Here is a 25140-nt window from a genome sequence, read left to right as displayed (position 1 = left end):
AAGTAATATACCGATATAATTTTTGTCCTACTTCTTTCGAGCAACCCAAACCTAGCCCACTATAGTTGGGCCTTTTTCTAACGGGCCGGCCCATCATTCTCTAAGTAGAGTTTTGGAGGGACCTGGGCCGGGCTAGCCCGAGAGATGACGCAAAAAAAGTTGACCGCGATGTGTGTTTTAGGGGTTTTGCTTCGTGCGTAGGAGCAATCCGTTTATTTGTGTCTCTGTTTCCCCGATTTTCTCACTCCAATTTTCAGACCTATCATTTACAGATCGCTTTCAGTTTTATTCTATCGGAGGTCAGCGTTTACTTCCTTTCGGTTATGTTTATTTACTTCTTGTGTTTTCTAGGTGGACCTTTTGGGATTCAGAAATGCTTTGTTATCTAGGTTTCAATCTCTTCTGTTATTGGTTTATTATTGTTATTTCTGGTCAGTGGATTGTTGCCTACATGATTTTTGTTCTTAATGAATACTGCCATTTTTTTTCTGTTCTCGGGGTTGTTCTTGAGGTTCAGGATGATTTTTTCTTTGCTTTTATGCGCATGTCTGTTCTTGTGATTGAATTTGGCTTTTTTTTTTTATTGGTGTTTTAAGATTAAGAATTGTTGATACTGTTACTGAGTACTATGTGCTGTATGACTCATGTTTATACTTTTCTTTTGCATTCAGTCTGCAGCTTCTGTAGATGTTACTTTGCAGTTTCCAAAATGAGTTGGTCCATGGATGTGAGATGCGTTTTTGGATTGTCCATTTTTCTGTGTTTGTTCCTTACCATAATGGAGTATTTTGGTCATGATATTTTTTTGATTGTGATACATTGTGAAAATAGTTGGTCGGGTCAATTATTTTTGGAACATAATTTCTATCTTATCAGGGAGGCGCTATTTTAGTTACATTAGAATGGAAGATCTGCAGCTTGTAGAATAATTAACAATAATTGTTGGATCTTTTGGGGAATTAGGTGACAGTCTGTTAGGTTTTAATTCTATTAACTTCTTTAGAGATCATATGCTTTATATTTATGAATTTATCATTTTGTTTAGGTTGTGTTTAGATGGATGAGTTTAATATGAATGTGAGATTTTGATTTGAAACATAGAGTCGAAATGACACCTATCTTGCTAGCATTTCATTCATATCCATCTCAATTACTATCACATTTTCCTAAATTAATAGAAGGTGGATTTGAATTTTTTTTACCTAATATAAGTTCATCAAAAAAATAAAATAGAATTGAATTCATGTACTTGAAATCCATGTTCCAAATACCTTAATCCAAATGTATCCTTGAGGAAAACTGAGGATTTGAATCTTATCACTTATGAAACTCTTGTGACTCAAGTGAAGCAGTTTCCAGTTATTATATGACTTATTTTATTGTGCATTCTAGTCGGCTCCTTTGCATTTATAAACAAAGCATGCCAATACAGGCCAAGAAGGATACTTTGTGGATATCTATAATGTTTTATCCATATTAAATTCAAAGGTGTGAGTGTTCTTTATGATATGTTATTTTATCATTCATATGTTATACATGGCGATTTAATTTTCTTGAACACTTTTTGTTGTAAATTGAATTTTTATGTTCGATTATGCCTAGGGTCCCTAGAATTCCCAGTGGTTCATCTCTACTCCGCCTTTTCATGATATTACACGTCTGATGTCTTTCTTTTTCATACAATTTCTGAAATTCTATCCCATATTCTAGCTTATGTATGTTTTTTCTGCAATGATAGATTTAATTGCAGCTCATTATTTTGATGGCTGCTTTAATTATTCTCTCTCTCAGGAAACAAGCCCCGGATCACATTTGGAAATCTTTCTTACTTTAAGGAAAAAAGAAAGCTGCTTCTTAGCAAGGGATAATTGTCTTCATGACCTCTTGACATTCTCACAATGTCAGGGTTACCCAATGTAATGATCCTTCATCCACAACAGATACATTTATCGATATCAGATGATAATCTTTAGAAACGTGGATATATTTTTTAATATTTTTTTGGGTTCTTTTACTTTGAACACTACAGCTGGTATCTTTAAATGTGATTGCTCCATGGTCTGTTTGAGATTGTCAATTTCGTTTGACCGATCCAATTTTGTTATCATTTGAGTGAAGATTGATCAATCTAGTAAATGGCTGATCTTTATTCAGTGAAGATATCTTGATGTTGATAATGTGAATATGCACCTAAGATTGATTGATGCTCTTTTCTCTTCATGGATTTTTCTAATTGAAAAGTGATTATTAAAATTTGTCACCATAAGTCAATAAATACTTGACGAACACTGCTACCAGATCTTATAGTAAGAGGATAACAATTTTGGAAACCATGGCTAAAGTCAGGTACTGCATAGTCATGTTGGACTTAGATGTAGATGAGATGATTATTGAAATGTTTAAGCACTTCCTTGGATCTGCAAGAGTTCATCACCCAGAAGCTGTCGTTGAATCAATGGAGACAGTGATGTCATTTATGATAGAAGAAAGTGGAGATGAATCTTCAGCTCTACTCACACCTATTTTTGCTATCTTGAAAAGAAACAAAGGGTTGCTCTTCCAAATGCAAGGAAATTGTGTGAGACGATTATTCAAAATTGTGCATAGAAGTGTAGATGTAGCATCCTTACTTGAGCCACTACCATAGTTGTCAAGGGCACAAGGCGCACCGAGGCGCACGAGGGCTCTGGAGCCTGAGGCGCAAGGCGCAAGGCGAGGCGTGCGCCTTACTGAAGCAAGGCGCACGTTTTTAATTTTATAAAAAAAATATATTTATCTTAGAATAATATATTAAAATATGAAATAATTAAGTCACAATGTCACATAAAACAACAAATAATTAATAAGTTCATAATAATAAGTAACACGATTAAAATTCTTCAATCATCCAAATCAAGTTCATCTTCTTCCATCGAATCATCAGAGTACCTAGAACTTTCGGACTTGTATTCTTCTTTATCTTCACCACTTTCTTGATCCACATCAATTTCTTCTTCCTCTTCATCCAAAAGATGTGAAATTGGCCTTTTTCTGGTTGTTTTGGATGTAGATGCCCTTCCTCTTCGTCACGTTGTTGGCTGTAATTCTGTTGCAGTGCACAAGTCTCGTCGCTTATTTAATTTGTTAACTGGGCTACTAGGGTTTGGGGTTGGGCTGGGCCTTTTACATTTTAAGTTAATAGTTAAAAAAACAGAGAAGTTGCAACTTCTCTGTTACAGAATTTTTAAAAAAAAGCGATATCAGGCGCGCCTAAGGCGCGCCCGAGAGCCTTTCCAAGGCGAGCCCAGGCGTGCGCCTGGGCTCGCCTTTGTAAATTGTTGTGCCTGGGATGAGAGGCGCTCGCCTTTGACAACTATGGCCACTACTAAAAAGACTATTAAACATGCATGATTAAAACTTAATTGCAACAATTAGACATCGAAAACAAATAACTTAATCATCATACAATCCACACAAAAAACAAAACAATAATCTCAATCTTAATCGTTAATACAACCCTATTGAAGTCATAATCATGCATGGGAATACGAGAACCAAATAAAACCTCAACTGGATCACCACTGAAAACCCAATTGCTCTAGCCACTGTCCTGACTGTCCGAACCGTCCAGCCTAAGACCTGGCTCGTGAGATGAGGCGTCCAAGATGAAAACATGGACGTGAGCGACAATCGCCAAATAAAGGATGTACGAGTATACAAACCGATATGATGCATGTAAAATGCATTATGTTCGGATATCAAAGATCAAGTCAAAAATCTCATGCTCATTCTAGATGCACTTGAGTGTGTAGTCTCTGATTTGCCATAGACATGTTTTTGCTCCCACACTAATGAGGAAGACGTGGACCTACAATGTCCAGGGTCTTCAGAGCCCGCGGGTTTCGTCGGACACTGTAGCTCTCGATACCCAACCGTTCACGATACAGAATAGTGCTGAGCGGCCCTAACAAACGAGGTACATCTCAAAAGTATTAGGCTCAACATGATATATCATGCATAAATTTCAAAACAATAAAACATATATTATGCAACAGATAAATATGCTGCATATAAAGTGTATACTACGCTTAAATATCTCAGTCAGTACATCATGTACTTCAGTAAAACAATCTGGGTCAAAACACACTTAAGTCTTGTGAGTGATGCATCAATATACACAATGTACCCTCCTGATCCAGATGACAAAGCTAAAACTGGTGGAGTTGTCAAATGTTGACGCAGTTCATTGAAACTATTATTACAATTCTGTGTCCACTCGGACTGCACATTCTTACACGTCAGCTGTGTCAATGGCTTGGCAATCTAAGAGAATCAGGAGATGAATCTCCGGTAATATCCTGCCAAACCTATAAACTTCTTATCTCTTGTGCTGATTCTGGTCATGCCCAACTCAACACTGCATCGATCTTGTTAGGATCCACTTATATCCCATATTTGGATATGACATATCTCAAGAAGACAACTCCGTCTAGTCAACATTCACACTTGCTCAATTTAGCCTACAGTTAGTGATTCCTCAATGTTTGCAACACAATCCTTAAATGTTGTGCATGCTCTTTACGGTTATGAGAGTATACCAGTATGTCGTCAATAAAGACAATGACGAACTTGTCAAGATAATCCTAGAATACTCGGTTCATCAAATCCATAAACATTGCTTGAGCATTCGTCAAACCAAATGACATTACTAAAAACTCATAACACCCATACCTTGTTCAATATGCAGTCTTACGGATATCACATTGATGAACTCAAAGCCGATGAATCCAGACCGTAAATCGATCTTCGAGTACACTGAAGTTCCTTGCAGTTGATCAAACAAGTCATCGATCTGTGGTAAACTATATATATCTTGGCTGTAACTTAGTTTATGCAAAGCTGCATAGACCATCCTTCTTCTTAACGAACAACACTGATGCTCCCTAGGTCTAATGTTCTCTTTGTCAAGAAGATCTTGTAACAGTTGCTTCAACTCTTTCATCTCCGACGATGCTAATCTATATGGCACTCTTGGAGATAGGTGCGGTTCTTGGTACCGATTATATCTCAAATTCCACTTCTCTCTTCGGAAGAAATCCAGGTATTTCATCAGAGTAAAACATCAGGATATTCATCGAAATGTTCTTCACGTAGAAGAACCAATAATCGTCTCTTCCTTGACGAAACTGAACGAGATGCTGATAACAATCTACGGTCGCTCTATACTTAGTCAATATGCCGATTCCCCATAATACAATCGAAATCTTCCATGGCCAATATTATCAAATTAGTAGAAACATATTTTCCTTCAAACTCTAACAAGCCGTCTACGACTAGTCGCTTAGCTAAAACCTCTTGTGCCATAGGTGTAAACACTGACATTAAAACATCTAATGACACGTATGGTAGTTTATACTTCTCAACAAACCTTGATGCTATGAATGAATGCGATGCCCAATGTTAATTAATACATATACAGAAATACCACATAAAAGAAATTACCTACAACGACTATCTCGTTTTTCTCACCAGCTCGCTCTTGATTTAGGGTACACTTGCCCTTGGACTTGTAGGCGCATAGTTGTCAAAAGCGCGAGGCGCAAAAAAGCGCTCAAGTGTCTTGGGGCTTCAAGCGCAAAGCGCAAAGCGAAGCGCACGCTTTACGGAAAAAAGCGCAATAAACAAAATATTATCAAAAAAATCAAAATAAAATATAAAGTCTTTGAAAATGTTTAAATACTGAAATATAAAAACAAACCACCTATTATATTATTAAAAATAAATAACACAATTTTGTAATTTTAAACTAAAATTCCTAAAATTAGGGTTTAGACCTTTAGTGGTTTACCAACTGTAGCAAATGAGAAGGGCGGCGGCGGCGGCGGCGGCAAGGTAGAGGCAGAGAAGACTCACGCACAAATGCAACAGGGGACTTCAGCAGAGGCAGACAACGTAAGGAAGGATAGGATTTTCATATAAATGGGCTGGGCTTACCTTTGGAGCTGGACTTGGGCTAAATTTTGACTTGGAAAAAATTTAAAAAACATAATTGGGCTGAAGCGCAAGAGCATCGCTTAAAATTTCTCAGGCCAAGCGCACTGAAGCGTGCGCTTGGTCCACCTGCTGCGCTTCTGGACCATCCGAAGCGCAGACAGGTCGCTCCGCGCTTAAGCGAGCGAGGCGAGCGCTTTTCACAACTATGTGTAGATGTTGCTAAGATCCTTGCGATGCGCGATGCCCTCCCACGACGGAAACCTTGAGTAGGAAAACCTTTCTGCTGCATAGTGGCCTCAGACTGTTTTCCACTGTAAGACCCTACCATAGAGCCTCCGCCTCCACTCTGATCCTCCGAGTTTGGGAAATCCTTCTTCATGTGACCAAAACCACCACAATTGAAACAAGCACCTGAAACCCTTCGACATTTCTCCGTCTGGTGGTTGTTTTCGCAATGGCCACATTGCAACTTCTTCTTACAAAAACTGTGCATCTTCCGGGACCGGAAGAAGATATAAACTTCTTGAAAGACTGACCCTTCGTTCCAACTAACTATAACTTTTGCTAGCTTGCATAGCCTTTTTCCTAGCAATATTGATCTCGACTTGACGACAACGATTCACTAATCCTTCTTATGAATCGTATACAAAAACTCGATAAAAAAACTCTTGGTTCAAACCATTTAGAAAATGCGGATATTTTACTGGAGAATTAACTGATGTGAGGAGCATACAACAAGATATCCATAAAACGCTTATGTAATCCTCAATGCTCGAATCTCATTGCTTAATGGTCAACAGTTCCATCTACTTCGCCTGACAAAAGCTAGCAGGAAGTGATGATTGATCAAAGCATGATGGAAATGTTCTCAACGAATCTGTCCATGCCGTTGATTTGGAATGACAAACATATTTTCACCGTTTCCGAGCTTTTCCTTTGTTCATGAAATCGGCTACCTCCATCTTCTCATCATCGTCGTAGTGCATTACTAAAAAACACTGCTCCATGATATCGACCAAGTTTCAACAAAACCAGCAATCTCATCTCCTGTCAATGGTGGAGGTCCAATCTCATGTAATCCATAATGTTGATGCAGTTCCTACGTCTCCTTTCATCATGGTCTCGATGAAGCCTTCCGTCACGATCTCTATGACGATGTTCTTGGTCTGCCTCGTCGTCCCCATAACGGCAATGTCCCACACCTGACAATTAAAAGAAAACAAAAATCAACTTTTAAATCCCCAAAACATAATTATTAATGTCCCAAATATCTTTGCACGCTCTGATACCACTAAATTTAGTGCCTTACTTGAGCCATTACTAAACAGACTGGTAAGCATGCATGACTAAAACTTAATAATAATAATTAAACAGCGAAAACCAAATAACTTAATCATCTCACAACTCAAATGAAAACTGAACAATAATCTCTTTATTAATCGTTAATACAACCATATCAAATTCATAATCACGCACGAGAATACGAGAAACCAGATAAAACCTCAATTGGTTCATCATCGAAAATCCAACTGCTTTAGCCACTGGCCTAGCCGTCCGAACCGTCCAAACTAAGATTTGTCTCATGGAATATGGTGTCCAAGATGAAAATAAAGATGTGAACGCCAATCACCCAATATGAGAATGTACGACCATGATGTGATGCATGTAAAATGCAACATGCTCAAATATCAAGGATCAAGTCAAGAATCTCATGCTCGGCCTAGAGGCGCCGAAGTATAGTCTCTAATTTGCCATATGCATGTTTTTTCTCTCATACTCATCGTCAAGATGTGGACCTACAATGTTCAGGGTCATCAGAGCCCGCGGGTCCCATCGGACATTGTAGCTATCGATATCCAACTGTCCACAATACAGAATAAGACTGCGTTTCTCAAACAAACGAGGTATATCTCAAAAGATATCATGCCCAACGTGATATGTCATGAATAATTTCAAAACGGTAAAGCAAGGATGATGCAAGAAATAAATATGCAGCATATAAGTATGTATACTACACTTGGATATTTCAGTTAGTACAATACGTACTTCACTAAGACAATCTGACCGAAAGTCTATGTGTCTGAATCTAGACAATATCAACATACTGAAATCACTATCTTGTCAGATCCATAATTATTAAACATGCTTCAAAGATTTTTTAAATTATCCTTAAACAACTATTTATGGCTTCAAGATTATAGCTGCGTTCGTCGTCAACCCGTGATGACGTTTAGATCTACGTGTCTTAGGTCACCCACCCATCCTTGTGCCGACACTAGCTCCGAAGCTTCTCGACAATAAACTACCATATAAACTGGCTAAAAACCTAAGATGTATGGCTAGACCTCGAGAAAGAGAAGCTGAGAGAAAGTGATGTAGGCAACAAATGAAATCGATTTCTATTTATAGACTGTATCCGGACTAGTTCAGAAGATCCGAACTCAATCTTATCCGTCACGGTGTCACATGTCAAAATCTCATTCGTCTAGTTGAATTTCTTGGGATAATGTAATCTGAAGTAGATTGGGTGGTCCGTTTTAAATTCAGTAGATACATCGTGTTGATATTCAATTAATCAATTTCTTAATAATACTTAATTAACAACTCTTTGATCATGTCTTAATTAGTACTTCATTCAAATGAAGATTCAGGTCATTACAATAGATCTTATTTGACTCAAGTATCAAAAATTTCAGACCAGAAGATGAAGGATGGTACAGACTCAACTGGATGGGAATACATAGAGGAGCAATCTGAAATAATTGATTATCCAAAGGCGGGAGATTGTATGAAGGGGGCAAACATGGATTGGAAATGACCTTACAAAAGAAGTGATCTAAAGATATTGTGGTAGAAAACCAGCTGATCCTTATGAACTTGTTTCTACATTGATGGAGGGTGGGTTGGAAGGTCGTGTTATGGTAGTGGGTCAGCTGTTGGAGATTTTGATGGATGACCACGAGGAGCAACATATAGGTCATGTGGATAATGAGCTAACAGACAAATTATGGAGAGGGATGAGAACCCATGGGCTTACCACCATCAAATGGGCCGTAGAATCAGTCAATTTAGTTATGGATTAAAAGGATTATAGGGGGAATAGTGGAGTATGTTTTTGGGCTGTAAATCATAAGTAAAATTGGGCCCAAACAATTTATATAGGCAGACCAGTTATGGGTACGTCTCACTTTGCATCAAATCCCAGAATCAAGGCAAAGGAAGGAGAAAACATCGTTGGGAGTGAAAACCTTGGATCTGATGTGGAGAATCAGGCTTCCAAGATAGAAAATTCACTGGGATTCGATGGGAGGGACTCGATTGGATGGATTTTGAGAGCCAAGCAACAGATTGGCACCAAAAACAATTCATGACTCTTTTTTGTTAAATCGATGCAGAGGCGGTCGACTGAAGAGACGCTGATTGTATTATTTGGGATTTGGGGCAGGTCCAAAGGTGGGCTATGGCTGAAAAAGGTTACTTGGGCTATGTCACTAAGAGGACCATAAATGAGATTTGGACGAGAAATAGACCCGGCCCAATAATAGTTGTAAGGGTTTTGGACTTTATCTGCAAAAGTGAGAAGCAAATTGAAGGTATCGTGATTTGTTTCTACAACTAGGGCGGATTTGCGTTGGGTTCGATTAGGAAATTGAGTCAGGATATATGTTTAAGAGGGAAATAATTGCAGGATGGTGTAATCAACTCCTCAGCACTTTTTCAATTTTCCATGAGGAGGGTTGAAAAATAGACGTGGAAGATGGAAATCCTAATCAAGTGTGGAGTGGCAATGAAAATGGGGCACTTAGGCAGCATGTTTTTGTGTGAATGTGCTACGTGTCCTACCTCTGGGTCTTCTCATCAAGAACTTTGTAATATCTTTCTTGAATTGCATGATGAAGCAATTCCTCCAAGCAGATTCTTATTTTGAAGTTTTTTGATATCAGCTTGCATCTTAGTCAAGACACTTAGTCCTAATGGAGAGGAAGTTTTTCTTACTTGTAAGCATATGTCTTTGTTGAATGTAAATCTTGCTCCTTCATTACAGTCTATGATCTCTCGTACAAAAGTTGCGTGTGGCAGTGGGTCGCGCATCGTGGGTACTGGACAGAATCTGTTTAATGGGTTATCTCCTTGGAGGGCATCAATGGATATTGAAGTTTTCCCGAAGAATTTTGAAGAAAATCTAGAAACATCAAGAGGCCTCAATCTTAGGAATCTATTCTACTCAGAGCAGACATTCATAATGGAATTGAGGTTCACTTCTAAAAGTCCAGCCAATGAGAATCAAGAAAATTGACCAAGCTGTTGAATATCTTCACTTTGCTGTCCACAAGAAGGATTACAAGATGAGCTTTCAAAATGTAAAATCTGAAAGAAAAGGCACTAGGGATTTTTTGTTGATAAAGGTGTATTTCTTCATGACGAGGGAACCGTGGTATTTGTCATATTCTATTATCTTTGAAGCAAAATTGGGGAGGAATTTTATTCTTGCCTCTGACTCAAAATTGCATATAATTAATTATACAATTATCATTTCTACTAGAAGTGAAGAAGGCTTGTGTATGGGAATTGTGGCAGCTGAAGAACTTTTCTTAGTTCTTCACTATTGGGGGCATGCATTCTTGACACTAAAGTGGTGCTGAATGCAGAAGATGCATTGTTTCAGATCATAAGGAAAGGCAACACAATTCTCTCCAGAGATTTTACTTTACTCGGTCCACAGATTGACTGTTGTGCCCCCAACCAGTGTTGTGGTTGACAAATCACGCATTAAGGTGGAAGTAAATCCCACATTAAGGTGGAAGTAAATCCCGCATTAAGGTGGAAGTTCAAATTAACAATCAGAGAGAGGTTCACAAACTGGGAACTGTGAAGCCAAGGAAAGGGAAAACTTTGAAGACCAAATTCTTAAGCTCAACCTTGAGGACAAGACAAGACTGATTTTCAAGAGGGCGGTATTGTTAGTAACTTATGTCTAATGGCCTTATCAGACATGGTGGTTATATTTTCATGGGCTTAAATAGATTGAGCCAGAAATTTTTCTAGTTATGAAAGGAATTTTAGATGGAATGACTTGGGTAAGAGGGGCAAGGGAAATTTAAGAGGATGAAGTAGAATAGAGTTGGGCATTCAAATGTTTTCTTTTGAGTGTTGAGACTCAAGACTAGCTAAAAGCTAGGGAATGTAGTTATGACCCTTGTACAGATGATTTCCTCTGGGTTTACCTTTTCATTTCATTTTAGTTATATATTATCATATTTCAGCTTTCTTTCTTCTTCTTTATTTTGTTGAGTACTGTGGTTGTAACATGCTGCAACTGTAAAATGAATTTGGATGCTTTTGACTCTCCCAAATGCCTCAACTATCTTGTGCTTTTTGGTTGAGCTGTGATCAAATATGAATCCTGAGATAACTTACTTTTCCAGTTTTAGTTAAATATTCCTTTCTCTATGTTAAGAAGTGGCTAAATACTGTACTGATCATATAAAAACTAATCTTAATGGATGATGGTTATTTATTGCATTTTATATTATATATTTATATGTTGAACTTGAGGCCTCACAATCATGTAGAGTAAAATATTTCAATATTCTTTTACTCTGTAACTGCAGACATTGAATGGGTCATCTTCAAATCTCTCCGACCCCTCAGGACGCTCTTTTTCTCTCTCTTTCTCTGCACAGTCTGGTGGTGGCTCTCCTGTTTTTCATCACGGTGGTATGCTGTTTGCTGCAAGGATCAATTCTTTATGTTCTCAATATTAAATTCTCCTATATTAGCAAACTCTCTTTCACAGGAAATATTCAGGGATTGCACAACATTCATGGAAATTTCAATAATCCTAACTTGCCTGGTTCACTAGGATCACGAAATACAGTCTTGAATAACATTCCTCCGACTGGGGTGCAACAAGCTGCGGGAAACCTTTCTAGTCAACGGTTTGCTTCAAATAACCTTCCGATTGCTCTTTCACAGGTGAGGTTTTACTTTTACATTATGCATATGATTTTTTGATGCTAAAGAATGTGAGTACGGAGTTGAAAATACATTCAAAGGAGAGAGAATTAAAAAAACCATTATAACATGCAGAAAGAGAACTAGCAAGTTCAATGATATTTTGAAATTTGAACCATCTAAACATGTCTATATCACGACTTGTGGTGAACTCCTTGTTTGTTGTCTTCTGATCTACAGATTTCTCACAACAGTGTGCATGGCCATTCGGGGCTTCCAAATAGAGGTGGTATCAGTGTTGTTGGCAACCAGGGGTATAGTAGCAGCAACAACGGAGTTGGAGGTTCTATCCCTGGGATTCTTCCAACCTCTGCTGCAATTGGTAATCGGACTGCTGTTACAGGTTTGGGAGTGTCTCCTGCTCTGGGTAATGCAGGGCAGCGGATTACAAGTTCTGTGGGGAACATAGTTGGTGGCGGAAACATGGGCAGAAACATTAGCTCAGCTGGAGGACTCTCTGTTCCTGGTCTTGCTTCTCGCCTAAATTTAACTGCCAACAGTGGTTCTGGAAATCTAAATGTGCAGGGACAAAATAGATTGATGGGTGGTGTGCTTCAGCAAGGTGCTTCACTATGCATTTTCATTTCAATCATGGGTCTCTTCTGTAACTAGTGCTTTAGTGTTTGAGATGTGCATTGGAATGCCTTTTGGATAACATTATTAGTTGCTGCTTCAACTCACTTAAATTTTGTCGCAATATATGTGAAATTATTGGTTTTATGGTTTTCAAAGTTTTCGTGTTATCCTAACATTCAGTTTAAATTAAAAGGAATTTACACAAAAGAATGAAAAAAAACCCTAGGACAGAGAATTTTTAAAAAAATGCTCTCTCCCCCTTCGTTTCTCAGTTACGGTTCGGTTCAGCCCTTCCTTAACACATCCCTTTGAGCTTTCATTTCCGTCGTTCCTCACTTGCGGCCGGTTTTGTTGGTCGCATTGCGATGCAAGCCAGGTCCAGTGGGTTTCCGTCTAATGCGTTAAAGCCCACGTTTAGAGAGGATGGGGTTAAGATCGAGTTCAAGTTGTTCTCGATTAAGTTGGTAAACAGAGGCGGCACGTTTCGATGGACTGAAAGAACTAGGAATGCGACATACTTCCTGGACTTGGATCGAAGCGAGGCTCGTTGGTGCAGCTTCAAAATCAGAAACTTCATTCTTAACCCTCATTCATGCTCGGACTTCTACCGATTCAGGGGCTGCAATGCAACGATCGTAGCACAGAGATTTGTCAATAGAAGAGGACGTTTCCTAGAGGTTTCCAGATTTAGCGATAACGGGAAGAAACAGAACATAATCATTCCTAGTGGGTTAAAGCAACAAGGATGGATTAGGATTTCAGATATTCTCGCTAACTTACTGTCAGGGAGACCGTTGTCGTCGGGCCACAAGTATGTTCAGCAAGGTACTGTTCCTATCTCAATTACTCGGAATCAGCAGATAGCAAAGGTTGAACAACGGGTCCTTCATCAAGATTTGTTGAAGGGCAAGGATGTCAGTTGCTGTAATTCATCAGAGAAGAATTGGAATGAAGCCATAATCATTACTAGAGGCAGGGTGAATGTGTCTTGGGACCAGGTTGCTAGGGTTATAGGTCAAGATGTTAAGAGGAGGATCGAAATTCATCCGTTCCAAGCTAACAAAGCGGTTTGGTGGCCTGCGCATCAGAAAGAATGGGAGTACTTTACCCAACTAAAAAGAGGTTTCTTCGATGGTGGTGTGGCATTAGATTTTGAGAAGTGGAGACCAGATATCAATTCATCGAACTCGGTTCTCAGTTGTTGCAACAGCTGGATCAAGATTGCAGGGTTACCTTGGCACTTATGGACATTAGACATCTTCAAGGTAATCGGGGAGCAATGTGGGGCCTAGTGGAGGTCAGTAACAACACTAGACTCCTTCGCGATCTAGGGGCTGTGAAGATTAAGGTCAAAGGAAAAACAGATGGTTTTATTTCCAGCAAAGTCAGGGTGCCAATCAACGGGGTCATCACGGATTTTACTATCAACGTTGACACTTTCGATATTAAGGCTTACGAGCTTTACGGAAAACAGACCTATGCTCAAGCATTGATCAATGGTAAGAGGATAACGGTTGGCGGGGGAACCAAAAATAATAGCAGGGACAAGATGGAAAATGGAGAGCCAACACTTAGCCACTCGGAACGAAGCGATGACTTGTGGGGTCCAGGGCAAACAAGCAGAGCAGAGGCTGAGGTCAACGATACAAGAGTACCGACAGTCAATCACAAGGGTAGAAAGGTAGTTAAAATTTTGCGACGGATCTCACCAAAAAAAAGAGGATTTTACAAGATCTCCTATTCACTCTTTATCCGATGGACACGGTGAGGAAAAGGAACCTACTAAGACAGCTGAGGGACAACTTTCACCTACGAATTCCTATGGACAGCTCATGTTTCAACAATTCAATTACAAAGATTTTGACTTCTTTGGAAGAGGGGGGCGAGGTGATAGATTATGATCGAGTAATGGAGGATTTGAGCAAGCCAGGAGATTGTGAGCCAGATGACACAAACGATTTTGACTTGGAACATCCTGAAGATGACCAATTGGAAGACGGTTTTGACTCCACAGAATCGAGCAGCCTCTTCTCTTCTCAATCCGAGTTGCAGACAAATAATGATATAGTAGAAGTGGATATCCATGGGTTGTTTCCTCAAGACGATGATAGGTAGCCTTCCAATCAACCATCGATTCACGGTAACACTAAACCTCTAGTGGGTAAGGTACTTTCTTGCTTCCCTTAATCGTATACTAAGCAACCTTTTTCACTTCACTCTTTTTTCCCCGCGTCTTTCATTGCTTTGGGTCAGTCTAGTGGGTTTTTAGGAGGGGGCCAATCAATTGTTTCTGACAATCCGGGGTCCGAGAGACCTACTCAACCGGGATTTGGAAGGGAAGTAGAACTTCATGCATCAAGGAATCCACAGAAAGATGTCATTCATCCGGAAGTTGAAAAAGGATGTGATCAAAGCTTCGGGTAAGCTTAGCAGAGAGCTCGTTAGGTTGCAGAGCGGAGTCAACTATGAGAAAGGATTGACTTCGAAGGGTTACACTCGTTTGTTATGAAGATTTGTTCCTGGAATATTAGAGGGGGATGGTCCTCACGAAGAAGGGAATTAGTGCGTACGGTTATCCTCAAGGAAAACCCGGACATCGCGTTCTTAGAAACCAAAAGTATTACAGTTGATCGGCGGTTTGTATCAAGTCTGTGGAAGTCTAGATATGTTGATTGGGTGTGTTTACCAGCGGAAGGAAGATCGGGTGGCATCCTAGTGTTGTGGGATCCTCGAGTGGTTGAGGTGCGCGACAATCTAATTGGGAACTACTCGGTTTCAATTCAAATTCAGCGTCAAGATGATATCTCTTGGTGGTTCTCCGCAGTTTATGGCCCATGTAATCCGCGACATAGAGAGATATTTTGGGAGGAATTAGCAGGCTTGCGCACAATATGCGGAGACAGATGGTGTGTAGAAGGTGATTTTAACGTCGTTCGAAATTTGGATTTAAAGTTGAATAGCAATTCCTTCACAACAAGTATGCAATGCTTTGATGCTCTTATTGAGGAGTTGTGTCTTCATGATCCCCCTTTATTGAATGCAAAGTTCACTTGGTCCAACTTCAGAGAAAGCCCGATTTGTTGCAGATTAGATATATTCCTTTTATCCGAGGGATGGAAAGCCATTTTCCCAACGTTTAGACAGACAGTGCTTCCGAGAATAACTTCTGATCATCACCCAATCGTATTGGACACTACGAGGTTCAAATGAGGACCATCACCGTTCAGATTCGAGAATGTATGGCTGTCACACAACAATTTTCGAGAGTCCCTTGCAGTGTGGTGGAACACTGGGAATACACAGGGTTGGGCAGGCTTTAAGTTCATGATGAAACTAAAATAAACAAAAAAAAGTCTCAATTTGGAACAAGGAGGTCTTCGGTAATCTTAATCTCAAAATTAAAGAGTTGCAATTCAAGGTCTCTCACCTAGATGCGACAGAGGAAGCCGGTACTTGGTCAAGCGAATTTCAGGAGCAGCGTCGGGATGCAAGAAGCGAGTTGGAAACTTTAACAATCCGGAAACTGCAGATGGAAAGTCAAAAGGCCAAAGTTAAATGGCTGAAAGATGGGGATCAAAACTCAAAGTTCTACCACTCGTTGAAAAACAAAAGAAACAAAGCTATGATAGACAAGATCGAGTTGGATGATGGGTCTTTACTTTCAGATGATTCAGAGATTGAGAAGGCAATCATTGATTACTATAAAAGATTTTACAGAAAATCAGAAGGAGATGGATCGGGTTTAGAGGGGTTGGAATGGATGCCGATAGATTCTTTCGATGCCGCAAAGCTGGATGAGCCATTCTCCGAGGAGGAGATTAAACGTGCAGTGCTTCATTGTGATGGAAATAAGGCTCCGGGACCGGATGGGTTCACACTAGCTTTTTTTCAAAAAAGTTGGGATACTGTTAAGGATGATCTCTTCAAAGTTTTTGCTGAATTTTTCGAAGACGGCATCGTAAACGGAATTACCAATGAAACCTACCTGTGCCTAATTCCAAAAAAACAAGAGGCCGTGAAGATCAAAGACTTTAGACCGATCAGTCTAATCACCAGTTTGTACAAAATTTTAGCTAAAGTATTAACTGGCAGATTGAAGGAGGTGATGAGCAAAACTGTGGCGGAGAACCAATGTGCTTTCATTCATGGAAGACAGATTACAGATTGTTGCCTCATAGCCAACGAAGTCGTCGAGGAGCATAGAAGGAAAAAGAAGAATGGTTGGATCTTGAAAGTAGATTTTGAAAAAGCTTACGACAATGTGGATTGGAGATTTCTAGATTTCGTGCTTGAAAAGAAGGGTTTTGGAGTTAAGTGGAGGAAGTGGATTAAGGAATGTGTCTCGAATGTCTCATATTCAATTTTCATTAATGGGAGACCGAGGGGGAAGTTCAAAGGGGAAAAGGGCCTAAGACAAGGGGACCCTTTATCCCTTTTCCTCTTTAATCTAGTGATTGATGGGCTAGAGAGAATGGTGGATCAGGCCAAGTCTACAAATGTCGTTAGAGGCCTCGAGGTTGGGAGAAACAACGTTCAAGTTTCACACATTAAATTTGCGGATGACACTCTCTTCCTCGTTCAATCTGAGCAGCATTTGAAGGCCGTCGTAGAAATCCTTAAATTGTTTTGTTTAAAATCGGGGCTGAAAATTAATTTTGAAAAGAGTTCCTTGCTTGGCTTGAATCAATCGGATGGGGTGGTTGATGGCGTGGCTACGGCAATTGGATGCAAGACAGAAAAATGGCCTATTAAATACCTCGGAGCACCTTTGGGAGGAAACCCAACTACATTGGAATTTTGGGGACCGGTAGTTTCCAAGATGTCCTTGAAGCTGGCAAGTTGGAAAAAGGCATTCCTATCTAGAGGTGGTAGATTAACACTGATTCAGTCAGTGTTAAGTGCTCTACCTACATACTTTGTGTCATTATTCATGGTCCCAAACCGGGTGGCGAAGCAAATGGAAACATTGATAAGGAATTTCTTGTGGGATGGGCCTGATGGGGAGACGCATTGTCACGTTATTAACTGGACACCGGTATGCAAACCGAAAGACAAAGGAGGTTTAGGCTTAGGTAACATCCGGTTAAGGAATAGGGTATTACTCGGGAAATGGTGGTGGAGAAGCGCGGTCGAGGAAAGTCCTTTGTGGAAAAGAGTTGTGGGTAGCATTTACGGGCTTCAAGACAATGGTTGGGATTTAAGAATGGCAAGAAACACAACGTTTAGAAGCCCGTGGAAGTATATCTCTCGGACCCATTGATGAAGAAAATCAAGATCACCTGTATTTGGATCAAGGTCATGTAACATTTGGGATTTGAATGGACCTTTCCTCTCCATTCAAGAGACATGTTCGTTATGGAGCACGTTTATCTAAAGGGAAAGGGCCTTGGACACTTTTGGCGTATTATTGTACCTTGCTTATTTTGGTCGGTATGCCTGGAGCGCAACAACAGACTTTTCAACGACTTAGAAGAGTCTTCAGAGAATTTGTGGGAGACAATTAGACTCAGAGTGGCGAGATGGACACTAACCATACCCTCGTTTCAGCATTTACTATTAACAGATCTTGTTAGGATCGGTGTTTTATTTGTTCATGACTTGATCCTGGTTTACATTTCACGTCGTGGATCGTGGATCGCTCGTCCACTACGCTTTGTAAACTTTTACTATTTATTATTAAAATAATAGTTTCTTAACAAAAAAAAAAAGGAATTTACACGTTTAAGTAAATCTGACAATTGATTGGCTTGGTTATGGGATCCCAATTTTGCTTCAAAGTTGTGTCATGAATTGTAGAAGTACCCATTTATTCATTAATTAGCACACCAATTGGTATTCAGTACTGTGACATGAATAGTAGAAGTATAATTTATTCATTAATTAACTCAACGACGGATTACTATCCTGTTTAGAGTATATGTTTAAGGTGCGTTCGTTGGATATATATGATTAAGTTCTGTTGTCACAAAAGGATAGATTCTGCCATTTAATTAGGTGTGATAAAATATGAAATTGTAATGAAATGTTGCTAGACCTTAGTGGACAGTCCTTCAATCACTAATTTTCGGTCTTTTTTCTCATTCTTCTTTCATTTTATTTTTTCGTACTTCCTTTTCTACACCCTCAACAAGATTGAATCACCCTTTCCAGCTGAATTAATGAATTTGTGGTTGATCATGTTTGCGGAGGAGGCATATATTGCCACAATCACCACAATTGCTGCCACTAGCCTCCATCATGACCTGCGACCATGTAACTGTTCTCCATGATCCACTTAAACCATCATAGCCTCGAACCACCTTTCATTTCCTCTTTGTCATTTTCCATTGCACTCAACCTTTAACTACAATGGTGATAGTGTAGATAGAGGAGGGGTGGTTTCAACTGTTGTGTTGGTGAATTTGTGCGGGCCAGTAGAGCTTGTGCTTCTATACTTTAAGCAAAGGGGTATTAAGGCAAACAGCATTACTTATCAAGAACACTATACAATTTTTTAACAAGAATTCCCGTCTCCATAATGTGGCAATTTATCAACAAATTTGTGTCTACAATGGAAGCTTGGTGAGCTACAGTCAACCTAATATAATATATAAAGTGAATACTTAGTAATCCAACATTTATACCACAAACCGACTTCACCCGTATGTATTTTAATATTTTGGCAAGTAAAAACAGTCATCATTGTCATGCGTAGCCCTGATGTGGCTCTATGATTGAAATGTGGGCTTTTTATTAAGTTTAAAATATTTAAATTGTATCATTGTCATCAATTATAGTTTTTTTGCATCGCAACACGCACTCGGAGTCAGATCTGTTCCGTTTTTTGTTACCATGACTTGGAAAGTGTGATGGTTGTCATTCATGTCTTGTGTGGTTGCAAGCATGGTGGCACAATGGTCGAAACATGTTTAAGAAGCTATTCAGCTTAAAATATTTGAAGTGAGTAATTAGTAACGGTTATAGTTTTTGTTACAACAGAAATCACTTGATTTTACTGTTTTTGTTACAACAGAAATCACTTGATACTGCATAATAAAAATGTTGATATGTTTGCTACTAATTTTCTTGTATGCTAAAACACTACCGACTCTGCAATCATTTGCTGCTACTTATTTATAATTTTACGAAGTAGTAGGATGTTGTGGATGCAAAAGTACATGAGATACGAATTTCACGTGCATAACTTTTAATTAACTTTTAATGTGTATATTTTGAATCAATCAGTTTGATGATATTTATATTAGGTGAGAGTATAATGCTACTTGCTTAACGACTGCAATTCTGACAGTTCGGGTGTTCAGGTTCCCCACAGGTACTATCCATGTTAGGAAACTCCTATCCTGGTGCTGGTGGTCCCTTATCTCAAAACCTCGTTCAAGCTGTCAATAATCTAAATAGTATGGGTATCTTGAATGATGTGAATACCCATGATGGTGCCTCTTTTGATATCAATGATTTCCCTCAACTGACTAGTCGCCCTAGTTCGTCTGGAGGTCCTCAAGGACAACTTGGTAACTGAGCGTATATATTTATTTTATGTTACTTTTTTCTGCTGATGTGTTTCTGCTATAAGATGCGATATAAACCCATCTTTCAGGGTCCCTGCGGAAACAAGGTCTTGGCCCTATTGTTCAACAAAATCAGGAGTTCAGTATTCAAAATGAAGATTTTCCAGCATTACCTGGATTTAAAGGTGCCCATATATGTTTATTTCAATCTTATCAACAAGAAAAGTTAATCCATGTAATTAATTGTCATCAAACAAGTTAGTCAAGTAAGAAGAACAGGCAATAAGGAGAGATGAAACTTTTATATTGTTGTTGGGTTGTTGTTTGTCTATTACGTCAATTGGTCTTTAACTCATTTAGTCTGAGATCTCAGCTATCCTTCTTGGATTCTTCCAACTTTGGGTATGGAATACCACTACAATCTTCCAACTTGCCTTTTGGTGTTGAAGACCTTGAAATTTGTTTACCCAGTTATAAATGTGTCATTCAACATTTTTTCTTTTCACATTTTGAAGTTTATATTTTCTCTTTGCTTAAACAAAAATTGGCTTTATAAAAAAACATATATATATATATATCTTTGAATTAGAATATATCCCATAGAAAACTTTCGACGAGGCTTTGGTTGTTGCTTGTCATTGCTTGTCTTTCTTTCTTTCTTTCTTTTTTGAAGCGTTTTGTTGTAATTGGGAAGCAATGTACTTGTTATTTTCAAATTTAACCTTTTGGCCAATATATCCTCCGCACACTTTTATAGTATAATTTGTTAGATGGATTGAATGTAATCTAAAACTGTCGCACAAATATGTCCTGAAATTTCAGCAATTCCGGTCTTCCAATTTTGTTCAACAATCAACATTTCACAGTCTGTTGCTGTTCTGTTCTGTTTATCTACATCATTGAACTGGTCATCTTTTTTTAGCATACAGATTAACTTCTAATTTTGATGTTTATGATATCATATGTTCGGAATATCTTTTCTCATTTTTTCGTTCATTTAATCACAATTTCATTTGCAATTCTTATTCATGCATAACTATCTTGATTCGGATTTATTCATTTTAATCTGAAATTGGCCCTCTGAAATGGTTATCGATCTGACACAATTATAATGGACACAATTATAATGGATGTATTTTCCAGATAAAACAGATAGACCGACAGGGTATCATTGTCTTTTGATACATAATAGTATGCAACTTTTGAAAAAAAGATTCTCACTAGTAACCTGTCGGCCTTTTCTATTACTGTAGTATGGCCTTTAAAACTTCGGTCGGAATCCTGGAAAAACTTCTGGGTCGATTTAGCGATATTTTTAACATGTTTTTAGATTTTAAGCAGGTGGCAATACTGATTATTCAATGGACCTTCACCAGAAAGATCAACTTCATGATAGTTCTGTATCCATGATGCAACCTCAACATTTTTCTGTAAGAAATTTACTGATAGATGTGCATTTGGATTAACTATCATCTCCAGTCTTCCTCAATCCATTTCAAAATGCAGATGGGGCGATCTGCTGGTTTCAATTTTGGGCCAACATTTTCATCTCATCGACCACAGCAGCAGCAGCAACATGCTTCAGCCAGCGGCACTGGTGGACCTTTTTCGAATGTGAATAATCAGGATCTACTCCATTTGCATAATTCAGAAATGTTCCCATCATCAAATTCCAACTATCATGCGCAGGTGTGCCTTCTGGCTCTTAAGTTGATATTCAACCTAACCATAAGGTGTAAACATAAACCTAACCAATAATTTAGTATCTTAAAATTTGTTTTCTAAGTGTTAATATTATTATTTGCTCTAGCAATGTAACTCAGTTTGTATGTATTTTACCCAGTACTTTTTCTTTGAAGCATGGGAATAACAGAAAAGATTTATATGGATATCTGCATGAAAATTTTGTTTGCTACCCTTGTCAGCTTTCTGATTAAATTGTGTTCTGTAACAAGACTCATATCTCATAGTTTTTTGATCAAATTTATCAAACAATCAGTTAAGAATGTGTGAATTGTGAAGGAATATTTTCACAAGTTTGTAGATGACATTGTTGTCTCCTTGCTATTTTGTTACAGCTAATGTTTTGTACGATAAAATGCATTTTGAATTGTCATTTTACATTATCCAGAGTGGTGCACCACAAGGCATGGGATTGAGACCTCTGAATTCTCCTAGTTCAGTGTCCGGCATAGGGTCATACGACCAACTTTTACAACAATATCAGCAGCATCAGGGTCAATCCCAATTTCGACTTCAGCAAGTTCCTCCCATTAGTCAACAATATAGGGAACAGGGAATGAAACAAATGCAGGCTTCACAGACAGCTCCTGACCTTTATGGTTTGCATGGTTTGTTAAATGTGATAAGGATGAGTGACCCGGATTTGACGTCTCTTGCACTTGGAATTGACCTAACTACACTAGGATTGAACTTGAATTCCACTGAAAATCTCTACAAGACGTTTGCTTCCCCTTGGGCAGATGAGCCTGTCAAAGGAGATCCAGAATTCATTGTGCCACAATGTTACTATGCTAAACAACCGCCACCCCTAAGTGTGAGTTTACCCAATATTCTATTTTCTATCTGCTTTACTTCTATCATTTTCATTTTGCTGAATTTTTTTGGGTTGGCATGCAGCAAGTATACTTCTCAAAGTTCCAATTAGACACATTGTTCTATATTTTTTATAGGCAAGTCTTCTTTCGATCGCCAAAATTATTTTTTTTTATCAGTGACATAAATATGACATTTGTTACCTCTTATGGATCTTATGCAGTATGCCAAAGGATGAAGCCCAACTATATGCCGCTAATGAATTGTATGTTCTATGCTATGAATTTATGCCATTTTCTTGTTTGCTGACTTGTTTCTTCTTCTGTTGCTGTTTTTAATGTTGGCCATTAGCAACTTTTGTTTTCTTTGTTTATACTTTTTAATTGTTGTGGATTGAATAGGCTCAGCTATCATGGTTGATTCTGATTTTGCTGCACTGTTTCTCAGATATAACAGAAGCTGGTTCTATCACAGGGAGCACCGTTGTTGGTACATGAGGGTTGCTAATATGGAGCCTCTTGCAAAGACAAACATATATGAAAGGGGCTCTTATATTTGTTTTGATCCAAACACGTGGGAGACAATTCGCAAGGTTTGAGATTCTCTTCCTGTTACATTTTTCACTCCTCTGTTTTGTCAGTTATTGAAACTGAAAGAATATCTTGTTTATCAATGTAACTCATACGAGCCTCAGCCCCAACCAATCGGGATTTTGCAGGACTCATTTTTCAACATTTTCTACCCTCTTTGATTCCGGATCAATCAATTTATCTTCAAAATCTTTAAGTTGTATGAACCAAGTGCCATTGATAATTATTTATTGTAGTTGAACACATTTGACTGGATAAATTTTTGCAGGAAAATTTTGTTCTTAATTACGACATGTTGGAAAAGAGGCCAGCTCTACCTCAACATTAGCAAATGCATTTGTTTACAGTGTAAATCTTCTGGTTCGACGTGTTTTATAGAGCAGGAGTATGATTTTAGTTCTATATTGTTTTCTGTAGTTCCTTGGTGTTTTTGTTGTCGAATTGAACATTTCAAGCATGATAGATCAGTTTTTGTGGATTCTTTTTGTCATTTTTGTTCTCGTATTAAACTTTGGAACACATTGACAAACCAAGGTACTTTTACTAATCTCTTTGTTAGATTTAGTAACAATTCAACCGTATTCTGTAGTGATATGTTGGTAAATGTTTGATAAAATTGATTTACATATATGCATTTTCATAAATGCCTTAGCAATACCTTTTTTTCTGAAAAATGTACACGTACTTGTAACTTCATCTGATTTGAATTGATTGAAGTTCAGCATGCTTTATAATTATTGTAGGTCTCTTATGAATGCGAGATGATATCACGAATCTATATCAGTGAGACGGGTTAAAATGATTTATATTTATATTGACTTTTTCCATTGGTTGGGTCGGGTAGGAATTGACCTGTTTAACGGTTTTATGTGAGTTTGTGTTATTATATTTATGTCTGGCTTTGTAATATTTTAAAGTTCACCATTTTATTTCATGTATTAAGTTACATTAGATTATTTCTAATTTTTTTTTGCAAATATGTTTAATTTTTGTGTGTGTGTATTTGATTGGTGAATGAACGGATCAAAAGATACTAATAAACATAACTTGCATGATATTCCGTGTGCCTTCCCTACAACATTTTATTTGAGAATACGGTGTAAACTAACCCATAGCTGAGTTTTACGTGATGGCAACATTAGCAAGCCACCATGCATCACATCATGTGATAGTCCGGTGAGTCTGTCTGTGGATGCCTGAGAATGAACGAACCAATCGATGCGTATCATTGAATCCAATCATCTTTAAACCTATACTTCCAGCCAGGCGCAAGCCAAAATCGTCTTCTGCCCCAACACTTCTTTTATCAAATAAGACACTCTTTGAAGCTTTGTTTGGTTCTTTCCCTTCTTATTTCCATCTACGGGTTTTGGGTTGCCTGTGTTATGTTTCAACCTTGCCCAAGGGAGATAAATTTGTCCCTCGAGCAAGTGCTTGTGTCTTCCTTGGATTCCAATACCCAAAAAGGATACAAGGTTCAAGATCTCAACACCAAAAAGATTTTTGTTTCCAGGGACATCATATTTAATGAAATTGTATTTCCTTTCTCACGTGCCCAGCTACTGAGCCTGTATTTTCCAACCTAGATGTGCCCATTTCTATTCCCGAACCCGTACCACCGTCTTCCCAACCACAAGCACCTACTCCTGGTCTTGTCACCTGGCCTATTAGACACACTACTCGCATTTCCAGACCACCGATTTGGTCTCATGATTACGTTTGTTCTCAATCACAGTCATATCCCTCTCATATTCATTCACTCTCCAACTATGTTCAGTATACTGGTTTGTCCTCTGCATATAATGCTTTCCTTTTCTCCTTATCTTCCATAAAAGAACCATCCACCTACCATGAGGCAATTCTTGATCCCCGTTGGCAGTCTGCTATGGACCTCGAGTTACAAGCTTTGGAAAGTAATCACA

General features: G+C 38.6%; 1 protein-coding gene and 1 non-coding gene across 3 annotated transcripts; one reads left to right on the top strand and one right to left on the bottom strand.

The window, feature by feature from the left end:
• Nucleotides 1–156: 156 nt before the first annotated feature.
• Nucleotides 157–23835, top strand: LOC140803038 (probable NOT transcription complex subunit VIP2). Of its 2 annotated transcripts, none has more exons than XM_073158716.1 (14): nucleotides 157–299; nucleotides 1792–1916; nucleotides 11583–11691; nucleotides 11771–11949; nucleotides 12169–12550; nucleotides 19866–20075; nucleotides 20162–20257; nucleotides 21414–21502; nucleotides 21579–21761; nucleotides 22204–22629; nucleotides 22713–22765; nucleotides 22852–22893; nucleotides 23076–23220; nucleotides 23487–23835. In XM_073158716.1, exons 2-14 carry the CDS (start codon nucleotides 1899–1901, stop codon nucleotides 23544–23546), a joined length of 1992 nt encoding a protein of 663 aa, XP_073014817.1. In that variant the 5' UTR covers nucleotides 157–299; nucleotides 1792–1898; the 3' UTR covers nucleotides 23547–23835. The 2 variants fall into 2 exon arrangements, with proteins under 2 accessions (XP_073014817.1, XP_073014818.1); XM_073158717.1 differs by having other exon boundaries at nucleotides 158–299; nucleotides 11586–11691.
• LOC140804130 (small nucleolar RNA snoR35) lies at nucleotides 11611–11691 on the bottom strand. The gene has a single exon (XR_012112088.1). It is a non-coding gene; the product is annotated as a small nucleolar RNA snoR35 (small nucleolar RNA).
• Nucleotides 23836–25140: the final 1305 nt, after the last annotated feature.

Source organism: Primulina eburnea, chromosome 10, assembly GCF_022965805.1.
Source record: "Primulina eburnea isolate SZY01 chromosome 10, ASM2296580v1, whole genome shotgun sequence".
Taxonomy (NCBI): domain Eukaryota; kingdom Viridiplantae; phylum Streptophyta; class Magnoliopsida; order Lamiales; family Gesneriaceae; genus Primulina; species Primulina eburnea.
The sequence above is the reverse complement of the archived record's forward strand: the minus strand, read 5'-3'. Positions and strand labels throughout refer to the sequence as shown.